This window comes from Poecile atricapillus, chromosome 5 (genome assembly GCF_030490865.1).
Source record: "Poecile atricapillus isolate bPoeAtr1 chromosome 5, bPoeAtr1.hap1, whole genome shotgun sequence".
In the NCBI taxonomy this organism is placed as follows: Eukaryota; Metazoa; Chordata; class Aves; order Passeriformes; family Paridae; genus Poecile; species Poecile atricapillus.
This window is the reverse complement of record NC_081253.1, coordinates 1278163-1290994: the sequence shown is the minus strand read 5'-3', so window position 1 is coordinate 1290994 and position 12832 is coordinate 1278163. Positions and strand designations below refer to the sequence as shown.

At 52.9% G+C, this 12832-nt stretch overlaps 1 protein-coding gene across 4 annotated transcripts in view; it reads left to right on the top strand.

The window, feature by feature from the left end:
• The window catches only part of FMNL2 (formin like 2), a 113382-nt gene extending 101908 nt beyond the window's left edge, over window positions 1–11474 (top strand). The window contains exons 18-27 of one of the 4 annotated variants that reach the window (XM_058839509.1): window positions 625–859; window positions 1955–2023; window positions 2116–2196; window positions 3021–3150; window positions 3378–3541; window positions 3670–3771; window positions 4282–4380; window positions 4784–4907; window positions 7801–7847; window positions 9681–11474. In XM_058839509.1, coding sequence (XP_058695492.1) covers window positions 625–859; window positions 1955–2023; window positions 2116–2196; window positions 3021–3150; window positions 3378–3541; window positions 3670–3771; window positions 4282–4380; window positions 4784–4907; window positions 7801–7847; window positions 9681–9719 — 1090 coding nt within the window. In that variant the 3' untranslated portion in view covers window positions 9720–11474. Of the gene's footprint in view, window positions 1–624; window positions 860–1954; window positions 2024–2115; window positions 2197–3020; window positions 3151–3377; window positions 3542–3669; window positions 3772–4281; window positions 4381–4783; window positions 4908–6594; window positions 7764–7800; window positions 7895–9680 lie in introns of those variants that run through there. The other 3 variants (XM_058839507.1, XM_058839506.1, XM_058839508.1) reach the window with 3 other exon arrangements.
• Window positions 11475–12832: the final 1358 nt, after the last annotated feature.

Sequence of the window (12832 nt, the reverse complement as noted above, 5' to 3'; positions counted from 1 at the left end):
TTGGGTTGGGAAGGACCTGAAAGCCCATCCCGTCCATCCAGGGACACCTCCCACCATCCCAGGCTGATCCAAGCCCTGTCCAGCCTGGCCTTGGGCACTGCCAGGGGCAGCCACAGCCTCTCTGGGAATTCCAGCCCAACCAGGAATTCCCAATTCCCAATATCCCAGCCATCCCTGCCCTCTGGCACTGGGAGCCATTCCCTGGCTCCTGTCCCTCCATCCCTTGTCCCCAGTCCCTCTCCAGCTCTCCTGGAGCCCCTTCAGGCCCTGCAAGGGGCTCTGAGCTCTCCCTGGATCCTTCCCTTCTCCAGGGGAACATTCCCAGCTCTCCCTGGATCCTTCTCCTCTCCAGGGGAACATTCCCAGCTCTCCCTGGATCCTTCCCTTCTCCAGAGGAACATTCCCAGCTCTCCTTGGATCCTTCCCTTCTCCAGGGGAACATTCCCAGCTCTCCCTGGATCCTTCCCTTCTCCAGGAGAACATTCCCAGCTCTCCCTGGATCCTTCCCTTCTCCAGAGGAACATTCCCAGCTCTCCCAGCCAGGCTCCAGAGCCATCCATGGCCTGGCCATTTCCCCAAAGCTGAGCTTTGTCCCCACAGCCTTTTCCCGGGATTTTCCCGCAGGTTTGACCTGAAGACGCTGCCGGTGGATTTTGTGGAATGCCTGATGCGGTTCCTGCCCACGGAGAACGAGGTGAAGGTGCTGAGGCTGTACGAGAGGGAGAGGAAGCCCCTGGAGAACCTGTCTGACGAGGACAGGTTCATGATGCAGTTCAGCAAGATCGAGCGGCTCATGCAGAAAATGACCATCATGGCCTTCATCGGCAACTTCACCGAGAGCATCCAGATGCTCACCCCGGTCAGTGGGAGCAGGGAATCCACAGGATCTGAGCCCTGGCCCTGTCCAGACACCCCAAAACCCCACCCTGAGCACCCCTGGCTGTCCCAACGCTCCTGGAGCTCCGGCAGCCTCGGGAATGTGCTCATTCCCTGGGGAGCCCCAGCACCCCCAAAGGAATGTGGTTGGGAAAAGTCACTCTTGGTGCTGGCCCGTGGGCCCTTGGGATTGTGTTCCTGAAAGCCTGGGATGGCTGTAGGGGTTGGAATGTAAATCCTCCCATCTGAGGGGGTAAAGCTGGCAGGAGATGAACGGTTTGGAATCCTGGAGTGGTAGGGCAGGGGAGCATTCCCAGCATCCCAGAGCGGGTTGGGTGGGAAGGGAGAAGGAATAAATAGCTCATTCCAACCCCTGCCATGGCAGGGACAGCTCCCACCATCCCAGGCTGCTCCAGCCCCAATGTCCAGCCTGGCCTTGGACACTTCCAGGGATCCAGGGGCAGCCACAGCTGCTCTGGGAATTCCAGCCCAGCCAGGAATTCCCAATTCCCAACATCCCACCCATCCCTGCCCTCTGGCACTGGGAGCCATTCCCTGGCTCCTGTCCCTCCATCCCTTGTCCCCAGTCCCTCTCCAGCTCTCCTGGAGCCCCTTCAGGCCCTGCAAGGGGCTCTGAGCTCTCCCTGGATCCTTCCCTTCTCCAGGGGAACATTCCCAGCTCTCCCTGGATCCTTCCCTTCTCCAGGGGAACATTCCCAGCTCTCCCTGGATCCTTCCCTTCTCCAGGGGAACATTCCCAGCTCTCCCTGGATCCTTCCCTTCTCCAGGGGAACATTCCCAGCTCTCCCTGGATCCTTCCCTTCTCCAGGGGAACATTCCCAGCTCTCCCTGGATCCTTCCCTTCTCCAGGGGAACATTCCCAGCTCTCCCTGGATCCTTCCCTTCTCCAGGGGAACATTCCCAGCTCTCCCAGCCTGGCTCCATGGCAGAGGGGCATCCATGCTCTGTCCCATGGGTGAAAACCAGGAATGTTTTTTTTCAGGATAAGTGTTTGGATGTTGATTTTCCTGCTGGCTGGGTGTGCATTAACCAAAGCTCTCCCCGTGTTTCCCCACAGCAACTCCACGCCATAATCGCTGCCTCTGTCTCCATAAAGTCATCCCAAAAACTCAAGAAGATCCTGGAGGTAGGTCTGATCTCAGCTCCCCTTCCAGGGGTGTCTAAGCTTCCAGGAATTTGTCCTGAGAATTCCTGCTCTGCTCTGTTTCATCCTGGCAGATCATCCTGGCCCTTGGGAATTACATGAACAGCAGCAAACGAGGGGCTGTGTATGGATTTAAGCTGCAGAGTTTAGACCTGGTAAGAAAAGCAGGGATGTGCTGTGGGCACCCGCTGGGAATTAGAGCTGTGGAATTCTTGAGGTTGGAAAAAACTTCCAAGATCATGGAGTCCAAGCATTCCCAGCATTGCCCCTGTGCCCAGTGCCACATCCACAGGGCTTGAAATCCCTCCAGGGATGGGGACTGATCCACCTGAGCGCCTTTCCTGATGGAATTGTCCCAAAATCCCCCCTGAGCTGCCCTGGCCCAGCCTGAGGCCGTTCCCTCTCCTCCTGTCCCTGTTCCCTGCCAGCACAGCCCGACCCCCCCGGCTGTCCCCTCCTGCCAGGGAATTCCAGAGAGGGAAAAGATCCCTCGGGATCCTCCTTTGCTCCAGGCTCAGCCCCTTCCCAGCTCCCTCAGCAATTCTCCAGCCCCTTCCCAGCTCCCTCAGGAATTCTCCAGTCCCTTCCCAGCTCCCTCAGGAATTCTCCAGCCCCTTCCCAGCTCCCTCAGGAATTCTCCAGCCCCTTCCCAGCTCCCTCAGGAATTCTCCAGCCCTTTCTCAGTGTCCCTCCTGTCCCAGAGCTGTCCCCAGCACAGGAGGTGCCCCAGCTCAGGGACCAGCTCAGCTCTTGCCCACCTGGGCACCCCTGGGCTCGTGTTCATCACCCCTGGATCCTTTCCCACTTTTCCAGCCTCTCTGTCCCAACCCTGTGGCTTTCAGGAGGTTGTGGTGACCCAAGTGGCTGCTGGGGGACTCCATTGGTGCTTCCCAGCGTGGAAAACACCCTGGAGCAGCAGCAGCATTGAGTCCCTTGGCTTGGATCCAGCTCCCCTCAGCTCTGTTCCCGCTTTTCCCAGCTCCTGGAAACGAAGTCGACGGACCGGAAGCAGACGCTGCTGCACTACATCTCCAACGTGGTGAAGGAGAAGTACCAGCACGTGGCCCTGTTCTACAACGAGCTGCACTATGTGGAGAAGGCAGCAGCAGGTAGGGCTCCCTTCCCTTCCCTTCCCTTCCCTTCCCTTCCCTTCCCTTCCCTTCCCTTCCCTTCCCTTCCCTTCCCTTCCCTTCCCTTCCCTTCCCTTCCCTTCCCTTCCCTTCCCTTCCCTTCCCTTCCCTTCCCTTCCCTTCCCTTCCCTTCCCTTCCCTTCCCTTCCCTTCCCTTCCCTTCCCTTCCCTTCCCTTCCCTTCCCACCATTCCCATGTCATTCCAGTGTCCCTGGAGAATGTCCTGCTGGATGTGAAGGAGCTGCAGCGGGGCCTGGAGCTGACCAAGCGCGAGTACACCATGCACGACCACAACACCATGCTCAAGGACTTCATCCAGAGCAACGAGGGCAAGCTCAAGAAGCTCCAGGACGATGCCAAAATAGCCCAGGTGCCGCGGCATTCCCGGGATTTGTGTGTGGGGCGGCTCCCAGGGCTGGGCTGGTTTTCCCTGGAATGCTGGGGCTGGGGAGGGTGCCTGGCAGGGTGTGCAGGGCACTGAGGCCGTGCCTCTTGCAGGATGCCTTTGATGATGCTGTGAAATATTTCGGGGAGAATCCCAAGACAACCCCACCCTCCGTCTTCTTCCCGGTGTTTGTCCGCTTTGTGAAGGCCTACAAGGTAAAGCAGAGCTTCCTCCTCCTCCTCTTCCTCTTTTCCTCTTCCTCCTCTTTTTATATTTCTCTCTCTTTCTCTTTTTCTCTTTTTCTCCTCCTCATCCTCTTTGTCCTCCCACCACTTCTCCTCCTGTATTCTTCTCCTCCTTCTCCTCCTCCTCTTTCTCCTTCTTTTCTTTCCCTCCTCCTCCTTTTCCTCCTTTTTCCTTCTCCTTTCTCCTTTTCCTTTCTCCTCCTCTTTTTCCCCCTCCTCTTCGTCCTCCTTTTTTCTTTCTTTCTTCTTCTTTCTCCTTTCTTCTTTTCTTCTTTTCTTCTCCCTTTCTCCTCCTTCTCCTTCTCCTTCTCCTTCTCCTTCTCCTTCTCCTTCTCCTTCTCCTTCTCCTTCTCCTCCTTCTCCTCCTCCTCCTCCTTTTTCCTTCTCCTCTCCCTTCCCCCAAAAGCCCCACTGTGGCACAGATCCCGTTCCCCCCTGGCTCCCCCAGAATCTCTAATCCATGGATTTTCTCCCAACCAGCAAGCAGAGGAAGAAAACGAGCTGAGGAAAAAGCAGGAGCAGGCCTTAATGGAAAAACTCATGGAGCAGGAAGCGTTGATGGAACAACAGGACCAAAAGGTACGGGACAAACGCAGCTTCCAGGTGGGATCGTGTTCCTGATATCCAGAAACCTCAGCTCCGAGTGAGGAATTGCAGCTGCCTGGAAAATGTCTGGAAGTTTTTATGGAGAGAATTGGGATAGGCTGGGAAAGTTCCAATGTGCATTCTGCTGCTCTGGAAGCCTGCAAAGTTAAGGAAAAGGAAATGGGTGGGAAGTTGTCCTGTCCGTATTTCCAGGGCTGAACTTTATCCTTCCCTGACTTCTCCACGGAGCGGGAGCAGCCGGGGAATGGAGGGAGGGAACAACCCAGCCTTGGGAATGGGGTGGGAAATTCCCATGGGAATTGGGGCTGTGTGAGGTTCAGGAAGGAGCCCAGGAGAGCTGGAGCTGCATCCTGAGCATCCCCGTGCGTGTTCCCAGTCCCCTTCCCACAAGAGCAAGCGGCAGCAGCAGGAGCTGATCGCGGAGCTGCGGCGCCGGCAGGTCAAGGACAACCGGCACGTGTACGAGGGCAAGGACGGCGCCATCGAGGACATCATCACAGGTACCCCCTGCTCCCCAATTCCCAGCCTGGAGCTGCCTGGAGCTCCAGGCCTTTCTCCTCTCCCCAGGGTGTCGTTTGTGTGGTGTGGAGCAAGTCCAGAAGGTTCCAGCTTGGGGGGACATTCCCAGGGTTTTAGAGCAGGCGGATCCCAGCAGCTGCTCCAGCTGCGCCCTGTGGATCTGTCCCAGATCCCTTTTGTCTTCCCACAAATGGGATCGGTGTCAGGATGAAGAGTCTCTGTTTTCATTCAGATTGGTCCCAGAAATCATTCAGTGATCCCAAACCGCTCCAGGTTTTCCTGCTGATCCCGGAGGGAAGGGACACAGCCCCTGGTGCAGCCAGGCACAGTCAGGACGTGGCTGCAGATATTTGCAGATTAAAGGAGCCACCTGAACTGCATCTTTCCCACGAATTAAATCCTTCTTCACACTTCCAGCTTCTGGGATTGCACAACTGGAAGTTTTCCACACGTTTTTCACCTGTGGTGTGGAAGGAAAATGATTTAACACCTCAGGAGCTTCACAAAATCCATTTCCTTGCACAGAACCCAAAACAAAAAGTCTTTGCCAGCTGCTCCTGGGAGTTTTCCACAGGAGTTTTTCTTGCAGAAGAGCAGGAGAGCTCTTTAACCCCTCCCTAAGGAAAAGCCAGGGAATTTTTGCCCAGCTGGATGAAGTGTGTGAAGCTTTCCCAGCTCCTTTTAACCTTGATTAATGGCCCTGAGATAACATTCCTCATTTGAAGGGCAGGGTGGCAATAATATCCAACCTGGCATTGCTTCCACAACTCCTCTGAGCTCCTGGGACTTTGTTTAATTGGAAAAATGGTTCTGCTGCTCTGAGGGAGGAGCAGATCCTATGGAAAAGGCCAGCCAGAGGAGAGGGTGCCAGGCTCCAATTAAACATTTCCTGTGCTCTTGTGCCTGGATTTGCCCATTTTGGAGGCCTCAAGCCATGGAGGAGGAAAAGGTCAGGCATGGAAGGTCAGGTAGGACCAAGGTGACCTCCCCATCCCTGGAAGTGTCCCAGTAAATCCTGCACCTCCCCATCCCTGGAAGTGTCCCAGTAAATCCTGCACCTCCCCATCCCTGGAGATCTCCCAGTAAATCCCACACCTCTCCATTCCTGGGAATGCTCCAGGCCAGGTTGGATGGGGCTTGGAGCACCCTGGGATAGTGGAAGGTGTCCCATGGATGGGATTTAAGGTCTCTTCCAACCCAAATCATCCCAAACACCGAGGTTTTCCCATAGACCTGTAGCACACCTTAAAGCAAAACCTTCAAGAGAATTATTTCAGTACAGGCCCAGGAGGAATGGCTTTAAAATGAAGGAAAGATCAGGGTTTGGGAAGGAATTCCTGGCTGGGAGGGAGGTGAGACCCTGGCACAGCTGTGGCTGTCCCTGGATCCCTGGAAGTGTCCCAGACCAGGCTGGCCAGGGCTTGGAGCAGCCTGGGACAGTGGGAGGTGTCCCTGCCACGGCAGGGGTGGGATGGGATGAGTTTAAGGTCCCTTCCCACCCGAAGCAGGCTGGGATTCCACGAGTGGAGCAATATCTCCTGGAGCCTCAGCATGTGGCAGGGCCAGTGAGGAGCAGGCTGGAGCGTGTCCCGGTGTCACTGAGCTGTCCCCGAGCCCTGGGGCGCTGCTGACGTTGGTTTGTGTGTGGCTGTTGTTGTTCCCATGCAGTGCTGAAGACGGTGCCGTTCACCGCCCGAAGCGCCAAGCGCGGCTCTCGGTTCTTCTGCGACCCTGTTGTCCCTGAGGAATTCCATTACTAAACTCTCCCTCTTTCACACCTGACGCTCTTAGAAACCAGGAAGGTCGCTGTAGACTTTTTGCCACTTTGTTTGTGTGGATCTCAGCCAGGAATCTGTGACTGTTGAGTGTGTAGTGGTGTCCAGCGTCCTCCTGAAGTTGTAGTGGTGTCTCCTCTGTTGCATGTTCTCTTCATCCCATCCCATCCCATCCCATCCCATCCCATCCCATCCCATCGGGCTGTCCCGGTGTCCCGTAGAGCGGAAGGTGGGAGTCACTGGGATGAGTCTCCTGCAGTGTGAGGACTCAGGAGCTCACTTGGCTTTCCTGTCACCTCGGGGGGCCGTGCATGTGGCACCTCTGGGTGCAATTCCGGGCTGCATGGAGCTCGGGAATGGCTTTGGGCATGGCTCCTGGCTCGGGAATGACACCCACGGGGTGGTTTAGGATTCCTAACCAGCACCTGCATGTTCAGCTGCATGGGGTGGAACAGCGGGGTCAAATCTCTCCTTGTTTGCTCACATCCACATTTAACTCTTTCATTCCATGTCAGCTCCATGCCAGCTTTATTTCATGGAATGGGGAATTCTCAGCGAGCCTGGACCCTGTGTGAGGCTGGGCTCAGTGCATGGAGCAGGGCGGGAGCAGGATGGGAATCACGGGAATACGTGGCTGGAGCACCGGAATGGTGCCGAGACAAAGCTGACATGGAACCGAGCGATTCCCATCGTGGTGTCCCCAGCGTGTCCCTAACCCAGCACGGCCCTGGGCACTGTTGTCCTCATGAAGGACTCAGCTTAAGAAGCCAGCAGTGTTCCTCCCAGCGTTCCCTGTGGAATTCCATCAGTGTCGCCAATAAATCCACAAACTAACCCACTCCATGGTTCTTTGCTCTTCGGGTTCTCTCTGTGTTCTCTTCCTGGAGCCAACCTTCAAAGCAGCTTGGAATTGGGGTAGGGAGCGTCCTCCTGTCCCTCCTGCCCTGTCTAACCCCTCTCACTCCGTGCTTTCTGCCCGGGAGGTTTGAACACTGACTTGACTTGCTCTTCATTCTCCATCCCATTTTTTTTTTTACTTAACCATCATTTTTTTTTTTTTTTTTGTGTTCTGTTTGTTGTTTTTTGTTTTTCTGTTTAGCCCTAAAGAAGAATAATATCACTAAATTTCCCAATGTTCACTCGAGGGTAAGGATTTCTTCTAGCACAGCCGTGGTGGAGGATTCCCAGAGCTGGCAAGCATCACTTTTTACTTGGCTTCCTCCTCTCTCTCTGTGCCAGGCAGCTGGTGGTAGATGTGGCTAGCTAATACTGGTGAGACCCTCGAGGCCACTTGAGACCCAGATCCTTGATTTTCACCTCTGGAGGTGCAGGGATCCACAGGATGGTGGTTGGTGACCATCATCTCACTGTTTTGGCCACTTCTCCTCGAGTTGAGCCCAAAACAGTCTTGTCCCCAAGTGCTGTTGTTGGTGACCGTCTTCACACTCCATTTTGGCCACTTTAATTCAAGTTGAGCCCAAAATAATCTTGTCCCCGGGTGGTGTTTGTTGGTGACCACCATCACACTCTGGTTTGGCCGTTTCTCTTCAAGTCCAGCCCAAAACAGCTTTGTCCCCAGGTGCTGCAGCCCCACATTGGGTTCTGCATGTGGTGGACGATCTCCAACTCCAGGTGTGGAGAGGGGAGAGCTGAGAAGTTTGGGAGTTCTGTGTAACCCCCACCACAAGTTATCCAGGAAATCTGAGGGATTTGCCCAGGCCAACACAAATTTGTTGGCCAGGAGACCAGGATTTGAACTGGAATTGTCTTCAGTGCTTGTTTTGTTGTAGGTGCACAAGTGATAACACGTGTGACACCTGTAATGGGCTGCCACCATCCCATCCATCAGCTTTCTCATCCATCCATCCATCCATCCATCCATCCATCATCCATCCATCCATCATCCATCCATCATCCATCATCCATCATCCATCATCCATCCATCCATCATCCATCCATCATCCATCCATCATCCATCCATCATCCATCCATCCATCATCCATCATCCATCCATCCATCATCCATCCATCCATCATCCATCCATCCATCATCCATCCATCATCCATCCATCATCCATCCATCATCCATCCATCATCCATCATCCATCCATCCATCATCCATCATCCATCATCCATCCATCATCCATCCATCCATCATCCATCATCCATCCATCCATCATCCATCCATCATCCATCCATCATCCATCATCCATCCATCCATCATCCATCATCCATCCATCATCCATCCATCATCCATCATCCATCCATCATCCATCATCCATCCATCCATCCATCCATCCATCATCCATCCATCATCCATCCATCCATCCATCCATCCATCCATCATCCATCCATCCACCATCCATCCATCATCTATCCATCCATCATCCATCCATCCATCCCATCCCATGCTCAGTGTTCCCTCCCGAGCTCTCCCCTCCTTTGGCTGATGCACCATTGCTCCAGCCATGGAAAACAGCTGGAGAATCCCAAGCCAGTGCCAGCTGCTTTTCCCAGGGCACCTTTTTTAGCCCTTGCCAACCTGAATGATTCCATGAATCCATGCTAAACGGGATGTAGGGATCCTAAATCCATCCCGGAGTGGCCGAACCCGTGGGTCACGCACCCGCCATGAGGAACATCCTCCAGCTCGGGTGTTTGAGTGTGGGAACACGCAGGGACCACCTCAAAGCGCCCGGCTGGGGTCGATGTGGCCTCGGTGACAGCTGTGAGGGGACATTCCCACGGCACCATTCCCGCGGTCCCACCGGCATCCCGATCCCACCAGTATTAACCGGCCGCTGGGGCGCGTAGTTCGGGCATTCCGTCCTTCCCTGCGCTGCGCCGGGGCCCGTCCCTGCTCCCGTGCTCCACAAGCTGCTTTGATTGGCTTCCAGCGGGCCTTTCCCTGTCTGTCCTGCCGTGCTGTGTGTCCGTGTGTCCGCGCGGGCTCCGCTGACTCCCTGCCGGCTCCCCGCAGATCTCCGGAACCAGCCGTACCGCCGGGCCGACGCGCTGAGGAGGAGCGTGCGCCGCCGCTTCGACGAGCACGGCCTGCGCTCCAACGGCGCCGAGCTGGCCATGTGAGCGCCACGGGCTCCGCATCCCGCCTTTTCCAGGGAAAAACGGACCTTCGGAGGGCTCCCGGCCCCGCGCCGGGATCTCCACGCCAAGTGCCTGAAATGGAAGTTCCTGCTCCCGTGGATCCCAGCAATAGGATTGGGGTTGGTTGGGAGCGCCAAGGCTCTGCAGGGTTTGGAACCAAAATGTAAAATATGGGTTGGTTCGGGGGGTTGGGTTGGTGAGAGCTCCCGTGGGCCTGGTTGGAAACTGGGAATACTGGGAATACTGGGAATACTGGGATGTGCTCGGCTTGTAATGCCGGGCCGAGGGGCGGGCCCGGCCTCCAGCTGCACTTAACGGCTCTTTCTTAATTCAAACTACAAACAAGGACATTTAAGGGCTTTCTGGACGTGGAATTAAAATAATCCCAAGGAGCTCCCAGCCCTTTTCCCAGCCCCTGCAGCCTCCCAGCGGAACGTGGGATCCCAATCCCAGGGATAGGAACGGAACAGGAGCTTCCCCCAGTTTGGGACGTTCCAGGGCTCAGACTGGGGGGGCAGGGAAGGCAGCCTTGGGATAACAGCGTATTTATTAATTAGCACTAAGCAATTAACACCCAGTAATCAGTATTAGGCTCTGAGGACCACTGCAGCCCAGTTCCTGGCAGGGGCATTCCAGCCTGCTCCGGCTCCGAACCATTCCTGCTCGGATTCCCTGCTGAGGCTCCTCTGGAAGGGAAGCCCAGCCTAAAACTCCCGCCAGGTTTTAGGTTCAGTTTTAGGTTCGGTTTTAGGTTCTCCGTGGCATTTTCCAAGCCTAAAAAGGGACGGGAGGCTGATTTAGGAGTGTGGAGCAGCGGGATGGATCCCACTCCGTGCCATGCCAGCAGAATCCAGGAGCTGGGAAGGGCTGGACTGAGGAGAAATTCGTCCTTCCCAAATCCCATTTCACTTCCAGCTTCCCTGCCTGGGCTCATCCATCTGTTAATTGTAAAATTTCTTGTATAGTATTTAACCACTGAATTTCTCTGCCCTTTCCCATTGTGCTCCCACTGGTGAAGGTCCCTGTTGGATTATTTTTTTTCCTTGGATAACGTGTAGTTATATGATAATCTGTTTTTAAATGTACAGATATTTTGCTACAAAATCGGTGCAGTTTTTTATGGTTTTTACACTTCCCCCTCCCCTCCCACTTTAGTCTCTGGGTAATATTGTAAATATTGTTTAAAAAGGAAATAAATGCATCAAGCCTGTGCTATACAATCTGAATGTTATTTTAACTTATAGTTTTTGTTTTTATATTTAACTAAAAGGACAGTTTGGGACTCGGAGTTACCACATTGACCAATTTCCAGGAATTTTTTTTTTTCCTTGAAAAACTGCCAAGTTTTGCATTTCCAGCACTGTGTACTTGACCTGCTAAAGAGAACATGCCACTGTTGGAAGGAGCGTTTGGATCAAAGAAAACTGGATCATTTGAATTTCAAATTTCAGCAGGTGTCGGGGTATAAACACTAAATCTCATTTTCTTCAGCTCAAAGGTATTTTTTTAATAAAAGCCCAAAATGAAAGCCAAGCTGGCATGTTCTCTTTAATATTTTTCTAGTCATAGATCTGCTTCTTAGCAAGATTAGAAGTGTTTTCTAAAGCAGTTCACGTTCCTTTCCTGGTCTGTTCCTGCCATAAAATCAAATAAACTATTTACACTACTACACTGAAATCCAGAGGGGTTTTTTGGGTCTCTTTTACCTGGTTTTTTGGGTTTTTTCTCCCCCCAAAATGGTGATATTTGATAGGTGAACAGCTGGAGCTCGTGTGGATGAAGATTGAAGGAATTTGCTGCATTAATTTATTCATTCTTTGTTATTCTGGAAGAGGCTGAGGGAAGAAATTTGAGGTGTGGATGTTCCTGGGAGACACCTGGATCAGCTCCAGGAGGGAAATAAATGGGGATTAATATTTGCCAGAAATGCACTCAAAACAATCCAACCATTTAAGGCCTAAAGAATTGGGAGTTTTAATATCAAATTTAATTTTTAAAATAGAATTTAATAGAATTATTCTGAGGGGGAGGGCCAGGATTAAACAGCACAGCCAAGGTTTCCACACTGACGGTTAAAAATCATCCAAAAGAATCCAATATTGGATTAAAAAGAATCATTTTGGCTAAAATTCCTTCCAGTTTCCAGGTGGGAATGCAGATGTTGAGCTGTTGGCTGTGCTGAGGCTGCCACAGGAAAAAAAAGAAATGGGGCTGGGAAATAGGAAAGAGGAGGAAAACACCAAAAAACCCCAAAAAACTGGAAAAACAAGCCTGAACTCAATTCCCTGGAAAACTCAATCCTTGGTTTAAAAGCAAGCTCAGCTTAAAGCTGAGTTTTTTCCAGCACATTGATTTAAGAAAACCCCAGCATTGGAGTAATTGACATTCCCAGTTCTTTATTTTTGATGGAATAATAAATATTGGCAAATGTTTTTAGAGTGATATTCCCTTAGGAACAACATTTTCCTTGGATTTGGGTGGATGCAAGGGAATAAGAGCGTTGGAGGAAGTTCCTTCCTCCCTGTCAGTCTCAAAATCCTTCTCCCAGCTCCATGCCAGATTCCAGGAGCTGCTGCCCTCCTGTTCCCACGTTGGGAATTCCCATTTTGGGATACAAACCCAGGGATGTGGGTGCTCCTGGAACAGCGATTATCCCAATCCTCCCTTGGCAGAGCCACTTGTTGCAGGGAAAAACTCGGAATATTCTCCCTGCCACTGCTTCCAACCTGGATTCCAAACACCCCATGGATACCAGAAATCCCCACAAGCCCTGTCTGACCAGATCCAGGTGGTTTTCCCCCAGCAGCAATGACTCTCCAGGAGTAAAGAGCAGGATTGGGATGTGCTTTCCCATCCCAAACCATCCCAGAAAATCCCAAAATATCCCAGGAAAAAATGGTTACAACCTCCTGCATTTTAAAATATTTCAAAGAGCTCATTTCAATCTCAGGGTGTTCTTAAGGATTCTGAGCCTTTGCAACCTCCCCAGCCAGAGAATTCCCTGGATAAATGGATCCTTTGGCTGTT